Source organism: Micrasema longulum, unplaced genomic scaffold (genome assembly GCF_059751315.1).
Source record: "Micrasema longulum isolate JH-2025_06_02 unplaced genomic scaffold, ASM5975131v1 h1tg001462l, whole genome shotgun sequence".
Taxonomy (NCBI): Eukaryota; Metazoa; Arthropoda; class Insecta; order Trichoptera; family Brachycentridae; genus Micrasema; species Micrasema longulum.
Genome location: NW_028278648.1, coordinates 154,705 through 173,820, shown reverse-complemented (window position 1 = coordinate 173,820; position 19,116 = coordinate 154,705). Strand labels below are relative to the sequence as shown.

Sequence of the window (19,116 nt, the reverse complement as noted above, 5' to 3'; positions counted from 1 at the left end):
CTCGTGGGTGTCGAGAGTGATCAGAATACCACTGCAGCAATGGTTGACCAGGTAAGCGCTACTAAAACTATTTTGAACATGACCTTCCGCTTCCATGACTTATTGTTTATTGTCTATTTGCCTCCTCAAAATGGCCGCGTGCGTCACACGCGGATGGGCGCGCGTGAACAGTTACACTTGTATAACGGTGATACATTGCGCCCGCCCGCGTTGATTTAGTAAGTACCTGACTTTCATACATTTTATGGTTTTTAAAAAATATTATAGACAGTGTTTTAGAATGCATTTCGTATGTCAGCACCCCTCCCGATGAAAAATGACATTTTCTCGATTTGGCCGTAGAGAATTACTTGTCTTTTATAGATCGTCCGTCTTCTTCTTTCTTGTTTTATGTCTTCATAAGCAAGAATATCATGTTTCCTCAATTTTTGTATGCCTATATATAATTTGTTTCTAGACAAATCTTAAATTACTCAGAAAAATATTTTTTTTTTACGCAAAATGCATATAGAAGCGAGGTTCCTTATCTTATTTACTATGTAATAAATATCACCTATATCAACCTCGCTTATTTTATCCACGTCCAACTGGGGTAGGAGCTCCAACCCTACTTGCAAAACTCTACAGATATTTCATTGAGTATTTATTTATTTTATGTAATTTGCGACTTTTACAGCTATTACATAACAAAATAAGTAGAAAAATATTAACAATACTAGAGCCAAGTGAAAAAATCCACTGTAAATCTAATGATACATTATATATATTTACCCCGTTGTATTGATAAATAACGTCACCCGAGTTCAATAATAAATTAAACAATTCCTAAGCCATTATTAATATTCTGTACGTATCGTTTATATTTATAGGTGTTTAATCTTCGGATATAGCGAGGTGTTTGCATTCTACTATGGAACAGACCGCCCCAGTCAGTGTGAAGGCTGAACCGGAGACTGGCGATGTGGAAGGAGATATTCTCCATACTGGGGAAGTAGCGCTGTGGCCCTGCAGAAGCGAGGAGCCAGGTGCTGCTGCCGTGAAGGCTGAACCGGGGACCAGCACTGGACAAAAATACACTATCGAGAGTGATATACAGATCTTCACGGAAATTGACATTGACTATCCCGATATCAAACGAGAGTGTTTGGAATCCTCACGCAACACTGAAGATGATTCTAGTGAGTAACACTGTATTTTATTTTACCATTCAGGGGCGCCATTCTGAATCTTTTTTACCCCCTGGAGAGTGGTTATTTGTAGTTTTTTGTATATATTTTTTGCGTGCAACTATACTTTGCTTCATTGATAGCCACACTGATGATTAAAATTCAAAAAATTACAAACACAAACGGAATCGGGTTGTGGTCCCGTGGTTAGTGTCTCTGACTCACAGCTCAAAGGTCCGTGGTTCGAATCCCACTCTACCCCAACTTGTTTCCCATTTTCTAATAGTGAGTTTTTTACAACTCGTTGAAAATGGCCCTCAAAATAAATATTTGTGCAAATAAAAATAAGATCGCAAATATTTCTTTTCACTAAAAAAAAAAACATGAAACTAAACGGGATGGTTTTCATTTAATTATGTTGAATTGGCCATATCTTTTGATTTTTTTTTCTGTTTTCTAAACATTTTATATATTATTTTACGTTAACTCGTCAGTATAGCCATATATTTATCAAAGTGCAGTCGCATGCAAAAATAAAAATACCCAAATTAATAACTCTCTAGGGGGTAGGGAAGATTCAGAATACCACCCCAGAGTGTAATATTTGTTCTGGAATAAATACATGGAGTTTGTATGGTTGGGTAGTTCCTATTGAATTCAGTAGCCGATAGGAGCGAGTACTACAAACTTACTATAGCCACAGTGCCGAGTACCGACATCTGTACATTGCCAACAGTACTTCCTTCAGTGCTGGCCAAAATTGATTGCTCAATTTTAAACTAATTTATGTAATGGACACCAATGAAACGGCAATGCACTTTATTTATTAGGAAAAAGACCCAAAAACCCAGTCTTACTTAGTTATAAATGATAAAACAAGTCATAGTTATTTATAGGCAACTATCCAGTGCATAAGATTCTAGCATAGATTAGCTTAATCAATATACACAGTTTCCTTCTAGTCCCAGCCAGTATCTGTTACATAAAGGCTGATGTTCAATGCGAGGAACACCAGGTTGATACCATCAATTTTTCTTTTCAGACACCAAGTCGTCAACATTAACTGTGGAGAGTATAAGTTTACCGTCTCAAACTGCGGAACCACAACCGAATTGTAATGTCGACAAGAAAATATTCAAATGCTTGGAATGTAATTACATAACTCTCACAAAGTATTGTTTAAAGCAGCACAAGTTGAGACACAATGGAGAGAAACCGTTCCCATGCTCGGAATGTAACTATGCATTTTCAAGAAAGCGTGATCTAAACCGGCACATGCTTAAACATACTGGTGAGAAACCGTTCGAATGCTCAGAATGTAGTTATACAGCATCACAGAAAATTTCTCTTAAAATTCATATGTTTAAACATACTGGAGAGAAACCGTTTGCATGCTCAGTATGTAATTATACGTCTTCACTAAAGTCTGATGTAAATCGGCACATGCTTACACATACAGGGGAAAGACCGTTCGCATGCTCAGATTGTAGTTATACGGCGTCATTGAAAAGTCATATTACAGATCACATGTTTAAACATACTGGCGAGAAACCGTTTGTATGCTCTGAATGTAATTATGCAGCATCACAAAAAAGTTCTCTTAAAATCCACATGTTCAAACATACTGGCAATAAACCATTTGCATGCTCAGTATGTGGTTATGCGTTTTCACAAAAATCTGTTTTAAAACAGCACATGCGTAAACATACTGGTGAAAGACCGTTTGCTTGCTCTGAATGTAATTACATTGCATCACAGAAAAGAAATCTTATAGTTCACATGTTTCAACATACTGGAGGGAAACCGTTTGCTTGCCCAGTATGTAATTATGCGTTTTCACGAAAATCTGCTTTAAACCAGCACATGCTTAAACATACCAGAGAGAAACCGTTCGCATGCTCAGAATGTAGTTATACTTCATCACGGAAAAGTTCTCTTACCATTCACATGGTTAAACATACTGCTGAGAAACCGTTCGCATGCTCAGAATGTAGCTATACAGCATCAAAGAAAAATCACATTAAAAATCATATCAAAAATCACACACTGGCGAAAAACGGTTTGCATGCTCTGAGTGTAATTATACAACATCAAGGAAAAGTGTTCTTATAATTCACACGTTTTAACATACTGGAGAGAAACCGGTCGCATGCTCAGAATGTAATTATACATTTTCAAGGAAGTATCATTTAACTCGGCACATGTTTCAACATACTGGTAAGAAACCGTTTGCTTGCTCGTAACGTTATTTTGCAACCATATAAAAAAAACTGCTCTTAAAAGGCGCACATTGATATACACCGAGGAAAACGGTTCGCATGCTCTGAACGAAGTTATGCAGCAGCAAAGACTAATCATATTAAAAGTCTTGAATTTTTACGGAAAATTCCGCGAAGCTTATACATAAGGGGCTTGTCAGCAGTTGGCAAAGAGGGGATATACAAGGAAGCGAAAAAATATAGCGGAAGAAAGGCGTTTTGTGGGCCCTGGTGAAAGACATAACTGAGCATTTTGAAATATTGAACAATAATTTATTTCGTCTTCCCCATTCAGATACAAGTAATCAGTGTGGCCAGATATCAATTGAATTGTAAACTTATTTCTGTAATATTTTAAGTAAGCGCAAACTGTTATAAAGTTTACGACTAACCTCGTTCACCTGATCGTGCCACCCTAAATGCTTATGAATGATAACACCCAAGTTTTTGACTGAAGTCATGAATGGAATTTCAGTACCATCGTTTTTGAAAAGAGAAAGTGTGGAAATATTTACTTTTGAATACATTTTTTTACTACCAACGAGAACAATGTGGGTTTTTGTTGGATTTATGAGAAGCTCATGTTTTTTTGTCTATGAAGAGATATATGCTCGAGTGCAAGTGACATTGCTTTATGTGTTTCCATGATTTCAACGGGTTCGAAATTAATATACAATTGCAAATCATCGGTATATAAATGGTACGAACGGGGGAGGTTTTTTGTCATTGGATTGATAAAAAGGGAAAATAAAAGTGGAGAAAGTACCCCCCTTGTGGCTTAAAAATGATTCTTTTTCCGTTGTTAAATAGTATTTTCAACATTATTTGAGTTTATTACCACTCAAGAGATTACTCCACTTAGGTACTGATTTTATTCATTTGACTTTTAAAAAGACAGGCTGGAGGTCGGGCTCATCCAGAGACCAATACGCGTATAATGAGTTAGAAACTACCTTAAATATATCTTCTCTTCAAGGCCGTCGAAACAAATCTGACCTTCTAGTCCTATTTAAAATGCTTAACTCGCTCTTTGATGCGCCTGAACTACTGAGCTCAATAAAATTAAATATCCCAACTAGAAACCTCAGTCAAAACTGACTATTTCATACCGATAACCATAGAACTAACTATGGTTTTCATTCCCCTTTGCCCAGAATTCTCAGGTCTGCCAACAAACATACCAGTCTTGATTTCTTTGATAACAAGTTGTCTTCTTTCAAACGATCACTGAATCAAATTCAATTATAAACACCTCTCTCCCGCTTCCACTCCCACTAAGTCTACTATATACCTTTGAATCTTTCTACTTTTTTTATAATAATTTTCTATGCATAAATATGTCCTTAAAAATGCCCATTGGGCATATACGCCCATATATATATAAATAAATAAATAAAAACAAAAAAATACTTGTAAAATTTGCAAAATGGTCCATCGAACATACAAGCACTAGGACAGTAATTTATCCAAATCATCACAATTTATGTAATCCAAAACACAAAAATATTTTTTTTATGTACATATCTAATTTCGACTAAATACAATAATAAATACAAATCTAGCAACAGCAAAGCATTGCCAGGTTCAGTTCGTGTATTCTTTTTTTATTTATTTTGGTTCACAAACAATAAACAATACATACGACATAGGGATAACAATCACAATTTGATATGTTTTCAATATTGTTTATCAATTATGTGTGAAAACAGCATGCACAAATAAAACAAAAACTAAAAGTTTACAATAAAAACGTTTAAATTGGCTTTCTTAATTAAATTCTATAATTGTTATAAAAGTTATTACAATAAATTATTACTTAAAGGTAATTCCAAATTATTTTACCTAACTAACATAAGTGACTTTTTGATTTTATAAATTGCGTTTCAGTTATTCTACAATAGGGTATTTTCATAAACTGGGGATATGATTTTTAATGTATTCAATATTTAAAGAATATTTTTACGATTCGAACCATATTACTATCAAAATCTGAAACGAATGTTTTCATTTATAATTTCCTATTTAAAGTTTGATAGAAATAAAACGGCCCGTAACTGGCCAAAAGGGTTGATGACGTCACGCGTGACTTATATATCCTACGTTCACTCAAATCCTATACTGAGATACTCCGACGCGGGCGGCTTGTGGCTTTTTATTTGTTTTTTCTAGTTAAATTTCGTCTTTTCCTTTGTTTTTTTTTGTTTTCATTTAAAGCATTAAGCATTATGACTAAAATTGGTTTTTTACAAGGAAAGTCCGATAACTTGCCCAAAATAGATATAATCATGATGGGTATTTTTTTCTCATCCAATACAAACTTTTTAAGTTCGAGTATAGAAATGTAAAGGCCGTAAGGTAAGCAAATATATAATTTTTGCTTCCAGAATGTATTCATTCAAATAGTTGTATTATTTGCATGTACTATTAATATATTGTTTAGCGTACATTTAATGCAAAAGGGAAGTAACGTGACTTTGACACAACATAATCCATAAAATACCATTGCTTGTAAACATCTCTGTTGCTCGAGTGCGTGTTAATGCCTTTTTTTATTAAATGTGATTTACTTATTAATATATCAGCTAGGGTAAATTACGGAGACAATGCCATAGATTACATTCAAGTAAAACGGACGGGTGATATTTGAATGGTAAAAGGTCGAGTCACCCCAGCATAACTTAAAGCTAGAACCAAATCGTACTCGGTGACGTTGATTTGCGATGAAGTCTAGGAAATAATAGATTCCTGCAAGTGTGAAGACTGTCCAGCATCTCAAGGTCAGTTGCCAACAGTTCCACAAATTAAACTAAGTAACATAAGTACAGAAATATAATACAAATATAAACAATAACGTTCAAAGAATAAACTAATTTAGTTTTGTAGTACCTGTCAAGCTTTATAGGTGCTAATTTCAGTACCTACTGTTAGTAAATGTTTATAGTCTACAGTCTACACCATAAAATATAGTATTTTGTACTGAACAAGACCTACGGAAAAAAGAATAGTGGTTTGTTTTTTTTTAACATCTCGTTTCATAACGTTCAAATGCGTTAAACCATTTTTTCTGCATTTTTTCATTAGGTACTAGGAATGGCGAAAAAAGCTTTATTTTGAGTCTTCATCGTAGTGTTTGTGCACATCGGAATTAAACAGTACTTGTATCTTATAACTAAATACATTTTATGCGCGTTAATTAGTTAAAACAATCAATAACAACAAAAACAACACGTAGGCTATACAAATTCGTATGAATTTGTTTGAACGGTCAGTCAAATTCGTAACGCGTGACGTCACAAGCCCATACGGCATCCGAGTGTTCGTTTTGGCGCCAATTCAAAGTATACGTTTTTAAACCGCTCTGAAAAATTAACGCGTGGACATAAAAAAATAAAAACTGTACAGTTACCATCGTAATTTTTTTTTCTATTTTTTTGCAAAATAAAAAAAAAACGTGAAAATACTCTATTATACGATCAAAGATAATTCCATATCACGGTGTAGCGAGATTAGAGACTTAGGAGTTATTCTTGATAGTAGATTGCTGTTTGGGTCTCACATAAATTCTATTGTTGAAAAAGCTTACCAAATGCTGGGCTTTATTTTAAGAATTTCCAAACCTTTTAAAAACGGAATACACTAAAAACTTTATACGACACTTTTGTACGTAGCAATTCGGAGTTTGCATCCGTCGGGTGGAGCCCACAATACATAACAAATATAGAAAGGATTGAAAATGTTCAACGAAAATGTTTTAAATACCTACATTATAAAAACAATAAAACGTTTTGTACTTACAGCCAATCTGCCAAACAAAATGTATTTTTTTACCCTTGAAAATAGACGCACTGTATCTGAATTATGCTATTTACATAAATTATTAAATAATAAGGTAGATTATTTTAACCTACTCTCCAAAATTAATCTTAAAGGCCTCTTTCGCGTGACAAGAAATAAGTGTTTATTCCATCTACCAGTCTGTAGCATTAACTATACACTCGTTCCTCTATCGTTCTTGCTCTAATTATATTTTTTTTCATCTTTTGATATATTTTACATGCCCCTTAATTTATTTAAAAATAAATTAAAACTTATTATTTCTGGCTGCGATACGATCCCACTTACTATTTAATGATACACACTCCTGAACACTTACTCCCACACTAATACACATAAACACACATCTACACTTACTCTCATACAAATACACACAAACACATCCTTTTGTTGTAACACAATTTAATAATATGTATGATTTTTATTTAGAAACTTTGCTGGTCTGTCTGGTCTGTCTATTTTTAAAAAAATGTTATTTTATCATTGTCGACTGTTTGTTTCTTTAAAATAAATAAATAATTATTACATGTATCGTTTAAGATATCAATATCAGCATTAAATCATTTTAGTAATGGTCAAATCTTTATGGACTAGGTAAGCACCATTAAATCTATTTTGAACATGACCTTCCACTTCCACGACTTATTGTCTATGTGCCTCCTCGAAATGGCCGCGTGTGTCATCCGCGGAAGGGTGCGCGTAAACAGCACACTTGTAAAACGGTGATACATTGCGCCCACAAGCGTTGATTTAGTAAGTACCTGACTTTTATGGTTTTTAAAAAAATATTATTTACATAAGAATACATTTCGTATGTCAGCACCGCTCCGGATGAAAATGACAGAAGCTTGATTTGGCCGTAGACAATCACTTGTCTTTTATAGATCGTCTGTCTTCTTCTTTCTCGTTTTATGTCTTCATAAGCAAGAATATCACGTTTCCTCAATTATTGTTGACCCATATATAATTTGTTTCTAGGCAAATCTTTAAAAATATACTCTGAAAAATAAAACAAATTTTTACGCCAAATGCATATAGAAATGAAGTTCCTTATTTCATTAACTGACTGTGTAATAAATACCATCTATATCAACCTCGCTTATTTTATCCATGCCCAACTGGGGTAGAAGCTCTAACCCTACATTAACCCGTAAAATTCTACAGATTTTTTATTGGGTATTCCATTTATGACAAATAATAAATTATTACATGTAAGGGCCATAGTCTATAATTAATGACACACACGTGTTAATTTATTTTATTTATTTATTTATTGTGGATAACTTATATAGCGCCATTTTCGTAATAAAATACCTCAAGGGCGCTTTACATGGTGATTCTATTGTTAAGTTAATTTAATTGAAGCTTTTAAATTTGTAATTTAATTAAAATAATTTATTTTGTTGTCACGTGCTACGGATTTATTCAAATGATTTAGAGAACAAGTGGGTTTTAAGTTTTTTCCGAAACATCACTTCACTTTCACAGCCTCGCACCTCTGCTGGGAGAGCATTCCATGCCATAGGGCCTGCGACCGCAAATGCGCGCTCACCAAATTAAGTGCGCCGTTAACTTAGTTCTCTTCAAGTAGACTAATGAGTGACGATGCAATGTCATCATTCTCTATCGAATCCAATACATTCGTATAATGCAACTCTTATAGTATTGCATGTTAAACCGTTGCATTGTTCTGCAGTACATTCACATCGTCCCTACCATGAAGAAATGAACTACAAAGGAACGTCGTCTATAAAGAGACCACAGGACGCAACGCCAGTCAGTCAGCTCGTCCAGTGAGTCGGCCAAACAAGTTCAGTTCAATCAGTTAGACCAGCTCGACGACGTTACTCAGTTCCAGCATGTAGTGCAGTTACCTCAACCTCATCACTATTACTTACGCGCTCCTCAACAAAATGTTATTCATTCAACGTGTCCCGTCGTTTCGACTAATGTTCCTCCAAAATACCAGGGTGGTATCCTATGGAACGCTTAACTGCTGCAGAGATCTTCTCCGAACGACGTGTTTGGAAACACCGCACTCTACGCAGCTAGATGCTGCGTAGAGTGCGGTGTTTCCCAGAGTATCCAGTTGGACGACAGAAGACAACATACAGTACGCTAATCTTACACAACTACGCCAATTACGCTCATCTTCGCAGATCTCGCCTAGTTTCACTGATTTCGCTCAACCGCAACGAAAACGCTCAACTACACTGAACTCGCTCCTCTACGCCGTTATCGTACAGCTACGCCGAACTTGCTCATCTACGCTGTTCTCGCACAGCTACGCCGAATTCGCTCTTCTACGCCAATCACGCATCCAAGCAAAGCTACGCCGAACTCGCCCATCTACGCTGATTCTACACAGCAATGTTTTAACAATATTGCGGCTCGACGGCATTGTTTGCAACAACCTACGTCGACCTGCACAAGCATCAACGTACCAACAATCATCTTATCAACACGATAACTTCATCAAGCATCCTGCAAGTATCATATCCAACCTTTGCAAGTCATGGAAAGAATCTTCATAACGCATTCACACATTCGGTGTGCCCTGAAATTGTCGTCGGAGAACAAGCGTCGGTTCTCCGACGTGGACAACTCATTGCCACTAGAAAGCGCTTCATCTCACCCTGTGATACCTGTCAATCTACAGTGAGATATTTATCGGCAATGACCATCTGACAAACAGCTGGATTTAATTAAATCAACGGATGACTTTTGCATTCAAATTTCAGTGGTAACAATTTACTAACGTTTGCACAATAAAATATATCAATAATTTCCATTGTGCATTGTTTTATTTTTGCGATGGACAATAATTTCAAACACTGCAACGCTGCACATTTCAACAGTTTATTCGCACCAAAGTGCAACACCTCGATTTTCAGCGTCGTCAGCACTCATGGAACGGCTCAAAATCGACAACATATTCAAGTGCAGTTATTCAACTTCTCATCGCCGTCATAATTCATTGTTTATTTGCCATGTAATAAATAAACATCAAACAGCAATCTCGTGTCTTCTCTGCCAATCTCTAACTGGGGTAGGAACTCCAACGCTCACTACCCACAACCTCTACAGACGTTGAATTTGTGAATTTTTAATCCTGTTGTAAAACATATCGTCATAAGTCATCGCAAGAAATATAATTTCCTTATTTTACAGAATTTCCCCTTAGCTTTGCTAAACGCTGCATAAAACAAAATGCGCAGCAGCGTTGGCAGGATCATTACCGCGCTTCTTCTACGGGTAAAATCACTAAACCCAACGCTGGCTGATGCGGCAAACTTCCGTCATCATCACCAAAATACTTTCGAAACGACCCAAATTTTTACCGGACACGGAGCTACGAAAAGTTACCTATATAGGTTTAAATTAAGAAATGATGACTATTGTCCAAGCGATGATATTTCTTCACAGAGTATCGAACATCTGTTATTTCAGTGCCCACTTTTCAGTTTCTTCTTCTGCAGCCTTATTCTCTCCACTGCTGGATAAAGGCCTCTTCCAAACGTCTCCATTCCTTCCTATCTCCCACTTTCATCATCCACGTTTTACCGGCAATAGAGGCAATGTCGTCGACTCATCTTTTCTGTGGCCTTCCAACACTCCTTTTGTTTGCCCACGGTCTCCACTTTATTATTCTGGGTGTCCACCTGCCATCATTTTGCCTCGCCGAGTGTCCTGCCCACTGCCATTTCAATTTCGCAGCACGATCCATGATATCCGCGACTCCGGTTCGGCGCCTTATTTCTTCATTTCTTATTTTGTCTCTTAGGCATACACCGAGCATCTGTCTTTCCATGGATCGTTGCGTGCATTTTAATTTCTGGCTACTTTTTTGTGTTATAGACATGGTTTCTAGTCCGTATGTTGTCACCGGCAATATGCACGATTGATATACTTGTCTTTTCAAGCATATAGGGACTTGTTTATTTTCAAAAATATATTTAAGTTTGCCGAAAGCAGCCCAACTTAGCCCTATGCTCCTTGGTAGCTCCGCCATCTGGTTATCTTTACCGAGTTTGACTTTGTGTTCTAGATAAATATATTCATCAACCACTTCGATTTTACTATCGTTAATGAAAATGTCTCGTCCTGTTGAACTCATAATCATTGTTTTATGAATATTCATTTCCAAACCAATCCTTTTTCAAGCCTCATGTAGTTCTTTAATCATTTCGCCTAGTTCATCCATGTCTTTACTTATGACCACTATATCATCTGCGAATCTGAGGTGACTCAGGTACATGCCATCGATCTTTACACCCTTATTTTCCCAATTTAGGGTTTTAAATACATCCTCTAAGGCTATCGTAAAGAGCTTTGGTGATATTGTGTCCCCTTGTCTGGCACCTTTCTCTATTTTGATTTTATCAGTTTTTGTGTCCTCATTAATCCTTACATCCATAGTAGCGTTGTCATAAATGAATTTTATTAATCTAATGTATCTAGAATCAACTCGGGCATTTTGGAGTGCTTCAATAACAGCCCATTTTTCAACTGAGTCAAACGCTTTACGATAGTCGATAAAAGCTAAATGTAGTGTTATGTTGTATTCAGTTGACTTTTCTATGAGTAGTCGAATTGATTGGATGTGATCTCTAGTTCCAAAGCCTTTGCGAAAGCCTGCGTCTTTTACAGTTGATAAAAATCAAGTTTTTGTGTTAATCGGTTAGTTAGAATTTTTGTTAACAATTTATAAAGGTGTGACAGTAGACTGATTGGTCTATTATTTTCGAGATTGTCACTGTCGCCCTTTTTAAACAATAATTTAATTTCTGCATTTTGCCAATCGTCAGGTATTTTTTCATCTTCTAAACATTTATCAAGTAATATTTTGATGGCTTCTGTTAGCTTTCTACCACCTAATTTTAACATTTCGCTAGTAATTCTGTCTTCACTTGGGGCTTTACTATTGTTCATATACTTCAGGGTATATTCAATTTCGTTATGCTCAATTTCCGGCAATTCTTCAGATCCTACATTCATTATACACACCTTTTCTTGCACGCTATGGTTTGTATTTGATGTAAAGAGTTCCGTGTAGAATGTTTTTATCACTTTTGAGATTAAATCCTTGTCTTTAACTAATTTTCCATCTTTGTCTTTGATTTTGTTATATTTGGTTTGCTGCGTGATTCAATTCCCCTTAACACATGTTTTTATTGTTTTCTATTTGCAAGATGAGGTTTGTATTATATGTTCGATATCTTTTTTTATTTCTTTGTTTGGTATTTTATACTGATCCGAGTCTCTGTCAAGTGTTTTCCTTTCTTCCATTAATTTTAGAGTGTCATTTGATAATTTGTTTGTTTTTTGCTGTCTAAATGAATGAATTTTTCAGTTTACAACGCCATAATCTTAAAGCAGAAAGTGGGAAAGATGGAATATCCTTAACAGATATCCCCACTGTAGTTAAAAGTAGTTATCACGCGCCATTGTTTTTATACTTTGCAACAATGGTGATTGGACTCGGAAAGGTAATAAACCAAAATCAGCGATCGAACATCCCATTTCCAAGACAAACAAAAGCGATTTTTCTCGAGTAGGTACCTTAGCCTTCTACATGACACGTAAGGCTACTAAATACAGGGGTCCAAATATAAAAAAATAAAATACAATATCCTTTGTTTACCCTGCTGCGCTGTATTGATAATTATTAACTATTCCCAAGCCATTATTGATTTTCTGTATTTATCGTCTAAATTTTTAGGTGTTTGATCGTCGAATATAGCGAGGAGTTTGTATTCTACTATGGAACAGACCGCCCCAGTGAGTGTGAAGGCTGAACCGGAGACTGGCGATGTGGAAGGAGATATTCTCCATACTGGGGAAGGAGCGCCGTGGCCCTGCAGAAGCGAGGAGCCAGGTGTTGCTGCCGTGAAGGCTGAACCGGGGACCAGTACTGGACAACAATACACTATAGAGAGTGATATACTGATCTTCACGGAAATTGACATTGAATATCCCGACATCAAGCGAGAATGCTTGGAATCCTCACGCAACACTGAAGGTGACTCTAGTGAGTACTACTGTTTTCTACTTTACCTTTCAAGGGCGCCATTCTGAATCTTTTCTACGCCCCTGGAGAGTGGTTATTTGTTTCTCTTATTTTTGCGCGACTATACTTTTTTTATATGTGGCCACATTGATGATTAAACGTCGAATAAATACAAACACGTGAAACTTTACATGATGATTTTCATTAATGTTAGTAAATATTTGTTTTTAACCACTTTCCGACTTTTTATGTCTACCGGTTTCAAGGCGTACCCGTCTCCTCGTCAAGACACATGTATGACACGTGCGTGTTCGGACATGGTGGTGTTTGCATCCCCTTTAACTCTATGTAATTTATGTATTTTTCGTAAATACTTTGTTTACTAGGTGATGGTAAAAGAGAAAGTGTATTTAAGTATTTGCATGTTGGTGTAGTGAGTGTTCTAACGAAGAGACGGGTACGTCTCGAAACTGGTAGACATAAAAAGTCGATAAGTGGTTAAGTACAAATATTTACTAACACTTATAAAATGTTTGACTAAAAAGTTAAAGTTTTGAACATAAGTAATATGATGATTTTCATTTAGAACAGTGGTGGCCGAACCGTGGCGCATGCGCCATACATGGCGCATTCAACGATCACAAGTTGTATTCTTGTGGCCATTATTTTAAAATAGGCGCCATGACGTACATTAATTAATTGAATTCCGTGATTGAAGTATTCATTTTCCTCTCATAAGCGAAGCAGTTCCTATTCCTATCTCTATTTTACAACCCCAAACGTGAACGTAAGAAGGCAAAAGTTTGAGTTGTATGGCACATCTAACCGCATAAAAAAATTGGCGCATGGTTTACAAAATGCTGACCACCACTGATTTAGAACATTATTTCCACCCAGAATACTTAATTATGTTGAATCGTCCCAAACCTTGTTATTTTTTTTTTTCTGTTTTTTAAACAGTTTTATACATCATTTTACATTTACTCATCAGTATGGCCGTATATGTAGCAGAGTGTAGTCACATGCAAAAATAAAAATGCCCAAATCATTCACTCTATAAGGGGTAGAGAAGATTCAGAATACCATCCCAGGGTGTAATATTTGTTCCGGAATAAATACATGGAATAAAATTGCTGTCAGTAGTAGTGTGTATGGCTGGGCAGTTCCTTTTGTAGTCAGTAGCCGATAGGAGTTGCGGCCTCCGTGGTGTAGTGGTCAAGACGCTTGACTCGCGCACGGAAGGTTCCGGGTTCGATTCCCGGTGAGAACACAAAAATTGAAATGTGATTTTCCTCAAGCCTGGGTACTATGTGATGTAATTCACCACTGTAATTAGGCCCCTGGCCTGTTGTGGTGCAAAAAAAATGTAAATAAAAAAAAAAATGTACTACAAACTTACTATGGCCACAGTGCCGAGTATATTGCCAACAGTACTTACTTTAGTGCCGGCTAACATTGGTTGCTGAATTTTTAAACTTATTTACGTAATGAACACCGATGAATCGGCAATACACTTTATTCATTAGGAAAATGACCCAAACACATTGTCAAACTTATTTATAAATGCTAAAACAAGACTTAGTTATTTGAAGGCAACTATTCAATGCTTGTGATTCTAGCGTAGATTAGCTAAATCAAAACACAGTTCCCTTTTAGACCTTGCTAGAATCTGTTACATAAAAGCTGATGTTCGATGCAAAGAACACCAGGTTAAAACTATGACTTTTTCTTTTCAGACGCCAAGTCGACGACCCTAACAGTGGAGAGGACAGATCTGCCTTCTCAAAGCGCAGAACCACAACCGACTTGTAGTGCCGTCAAGAAAATATTCAGATGCTCGGAATGTGATTTCATAACTCGCACAAAGCATTGTTTAAAACTACACAAGTTTCGACACACTGGCGAGAAACCGTTCGCATGCTCTGAATGTAACTATGCAGCATCGCGGAAAAACTTAATTACAAAACACATGTTTACACATACTGGCGAGAAACCGTTCGCATGCTCTGTATGTAATTATACAGCATCACGGAAAAATTTAATTACAAAACACATGTTTACACATACTGGCGAGAAACCGTTCGCATGCTCTGAATGTAATTATGCAACATCACGGAAAAATTTAATTGCAAAACACATGTTTAAACATACTGGCGAGAAACCGTTCGTGTGCTCTGAATGTAATTATGCAGCATCACAGAAAACTTCTCTCGCAATCCACATGTTTAAACATACTGGCGAGAGACCGTTCGCATGCTCTCAATGTAGTTATACAGCATCAAAGAAAAGTCATATTACAATTCACATGTTAAAACATACAGGCGAGAGACGGTTTGCATGCTCTGAATGTAATTATATAGCATCACGGAAAAGTACTCTTGTAGTTCACATGTTAAAACATACTGGAGAGAAATCTTTTCATTGCCCAGTATGTAATTATGCGTTTTCACAAATATCTGTTTTAAACCAGCACATGCTTAAACATACTGGCGAGAAACCGTTCGCATGCTCAGAATGTAGTTATACTGCATTACGGAAAAGTTCTCTTACAATCCACATGTTTAAACATACTGGTGAAAAACCGTTCGCATGTTCAGAGTGTAATTATACAACATCACGAAAAAGTTATCTTACAATTCACATGCTTCAACATACTGGAGAGAAACCGTTCGCATGCACAGAATGTGGTTATACGTTTTCCCGAAAGTCCGATTTAAATCGCCACACGCGCAAACACACTGGCGAGACACCGTTCGCATGCTCGTAATGTTATTTTGAAATCTCATAGAAAACTGCTTTTAAATGGCGCAAATGGATACACACTGACGAGAAACGCTTCGTATGCTCTGAACGAAGTTTACTGAAAAGCAATTTTCATTTTTTATCGGAATAATCCGCGAAGCTTATATATATGGGGCTTGTCCACAGTTGAAAAACAGGAGATATACCCTTATAACTTCCTTAAGTTATGAAAATACACCGTTACAACCTGGTTGTTGAAACATAAAACTCTCGGCTCCTATTATACGCTGATGACAGAAAGCTTTTTAAAGTTTAAGGACCGTGAAGAACTGCAAGCTGATTTAGACAGAATCTGTTGCTACTGTAACGAGAAGCAGCTTTTAAAAAAATATTGATACATGCCTTGTCATGTGATTCACTAGGAAGAAAAAATACATTGTCAACGACTATAATTTATCTGGGAAACCCGTAAGCCGCTCAACAAAAGCAAAAAAAATGCGTGTTTTAATGGATGGTATACTTCCATTTTAGGATCACGTCAATACAATAGTCGAAAAAGCTTGATATTCATATAAAGATACAATTTACAAGAAATTTTAAAATCGTATCCCTAACTCTATTTTCCATTAGAGAATACAATAATAATAACAAATCTTTATTTTATTTATTCATACTTTTTCAATATTGTATTTTTTTTGTTTTATACAGAATATTGTTGGGTAACTGGGGTGTCCCGTGCCGAGGGAAACATTTTACATATAAAATATAAATTATTGTTTCGTTAATGGAATTTTTAATTTTCTTTTATTCCTGGTGTTATGAAAGTGGCTTTTTTTTCCTGTGTACTCAAATGTTCAAATCTCGATTTAACGATAAGATAAAGTTCCTGTCTCCGTTAGTAAATTTAATCTAATAGAAATCGACCTACATGTTGCCAGGTAATCAGCATTTACCATTTTCCTGACATGCCTTTTTTTATTTTAAAAACGTGCTAAACAATAGTAGAGTTTCCCCAAAAATTAATACTATACCGTCAAACATGACAATTTTGCCCACTGCCGAAATCCTTAACAAAATCAAGTTTTAAAGTAAGAAAAGTTACTGGTATCATAAAAATTACATTTGGTAAGTATATTTTGATAGTTCCATGGCAAAACTAAATATTTAGTTTACCGCCAGCTTCAGTTATCACTTGAAATTTGAAGGTCGGTTTGTGTATATCTCCAAATATTGTCAAAACTTTTGTTGTTGCGGAGTTTGTGTTGAAAGGAGGCAAGTAAGTTTTATATATTTCATTGCATACATAATGAAGACGCCTTACAACGTATTTCTGTATATCTATTTGAACAAACACAATAAATATTTAAGTGGGCAAAATTGTCAAAACACTAGCCAAGAAATCTAAGAAAATGTAAAAGAAAATGAAGTAAATGGCAAAAACATGATTTTAAACGAGGTAACGGGATGTTTTGTTCAAATTGGCCAATAAAGCAAATTTTTTGCCAAAGATTTACCAAATAAAATGTCAAAATCTGATGGGGGTCTCAACTCAAATACACGCTGAGAATGACAAGCCAGTTATTCTGTTCATTTAAACTTTTTATACCACACAGCAATTGGTAAACAATCCATCCGATTTTTCTCTGCCCTCAGGATCAAAAGATACCCACACCTTATAGAGGAGAACATGTCATAGCGACACGGAAACAACAGACTTTGATGCCTACTCAGTTGATGAATCAACAGATTTCGAGGCATTCATCATAAGTCATTACGACGAATATGAACAACGTGCCTCCGAATCTTTGGCCGAGGAAAACGAAAAAACAGTGTCTGATCCGCTTGAAATTAATAACGGTGAAGAAGTCGCTTTCGTTTTAGTAGAGTTTAACACTGTTGCTACGCAAAATGACAAATATTATGTAGGTTAAGTTATCAGCGCATCAACTACCACAATTTTAATATTATTATGTCATTTGTAAGACGCAAACGTAATGGAGCTTTGTGTGATCTCAAGTTGAGGATATTACTGATGTATTTAATTGGAACATAGTGAAATCTTTACCTGAACCTGTAATTTTGCGTATAGGTTTTCATAAATTCAATGTAAATCTTAAAAACTGCAAGATTGAGTCATTTTCGTAGTAAATTAAAAATTGTTGTACAAAAACCAATTTTCATTTTAACCATTCAAAAATAATTTAAACCATTAAAAATAATGTAAGAATATCCGACCACATTTCAGAAAGTTTTATTTATTAAAATTGCCAGCTTTTTGTGAAATTATGAAGACTTATTTTTTATTTTAAATGTTTTTTGTATAAATATTTTTAACAGTCCAAAGAAGGAAATAAAACATACAAAATATTATGAATTCTGTACAAAAATACAATTTCGAAGTATGGTAATCTAGCAATTAATTGCACTGCTGTACAAAAAAATAAAGATCGTTTTTTTTTTCTACATACACATTTAAAGAAAAATCGTTTTGGGGGCAAGCTCCCTTAATTACGAAAATCGCATCAGAACTGAAATGGTTTGTAAAAAAAAAAAAAAAACTTATGCATAGTCAAACACGAACAAATTAAAAGGATTAGAGATAAACTCCTTTGGTTTTGTTAAAAATCCAATTATGTGCCAACCCTGGCCCACAAATCCACATTGTATAGAACGATTGAGGAAATAGTTGACAATTTTGCGTACCGGGCTTTTTCATTGATTTTATAATATTTTATTTTATTTTTCTATTGCTCTACTATATTATATTTAGCTAACGAGGGAGACATAAACAAGTTTGAAATACTACAAAATAGAGCAATGAGAATTATACTGAAAAAAGGCAAATATAATAGTGTTGAAAAAATGAGAAAATAATTGAACTGGATAGGAATAAAGAAAAGACTATTGTATAATGTATTTGTATTTATATATAAAGTGTTTAATAATCTCATGCCAAAGTATTTTATAAGTGAAATTATATTAAATAGAAATGTACATAAATATAGGACAAGAAATAGAAATAGGATAAGACTACCACTTAAGAAAAAAACAAAATCACAAAATAGCTTAATGTATAAAGGGTTAAAACTGTATGATGAGATGCCTG

At 35.4% G+C, this 19,116-nt stretch overlaps 2 protein-coding genes across 3 annotated transcripts; both read left to right on the top strand.

Moving 5' to 3' along the window:
• The first annotated feature begins 124 nt into the window (after positions 1-124).
• Positions 125-3,966, top strand: LOC148275311 (uncharacterized). Its single transcript, XM_088235882.1, has 3 exons — positions 125-218; positions 870-1,178; positions 2,209-3,966. The coding sequence occupies exons 2-3, from the start codon at positions 911-913 to the stop codon at positions 3,276-3,278; spliced, it is 1,338 nt and encodes a 445-aa protein (XP_088092008.1). The 5' UTR covers positions 125-218; positions 870-910; the 3' UTR covers positions 3,279-3,966.
• Positions 3,967-7,913: 3,947 nt separating this feature from the next.
• On the top strand, positions 7,914-18,180 carry LOC148275310 (uncharacterized). 2 transcript variants are annotated; one of them, XM_088235884.1, is made up of 4 exons: positions 7,914-8,011; positions 12,981-13,289; positions 15,005-15,169; positions 17,664-18,180. In XM_088235884.1, the coding sequence occupies exons 2-4, from the start codon at positions 13,022-13,024 to the stop codon at positions 17,687-17,689; spliced, it is 459 nt and encodes a 152-aa protein (XP_088092010.1). In that variant the 5' UTR covers positions 7,914-8,011; positions 12,981-13,021; the 3' UTR covers positions 17,690-18,180. The 2 variants fall into 2 exon arrangements, with proteins under 2 accessions (XP_088092010.1, XP_088092009.1); XM_088235883.1 differs by lacking the exon at positions 17,664-18,180 and having other exon boundaries at positions 15,005-16,795.
• The last annotated feature ends 936 nt before the right edge of the window (positions 18,181-19,116 follow it).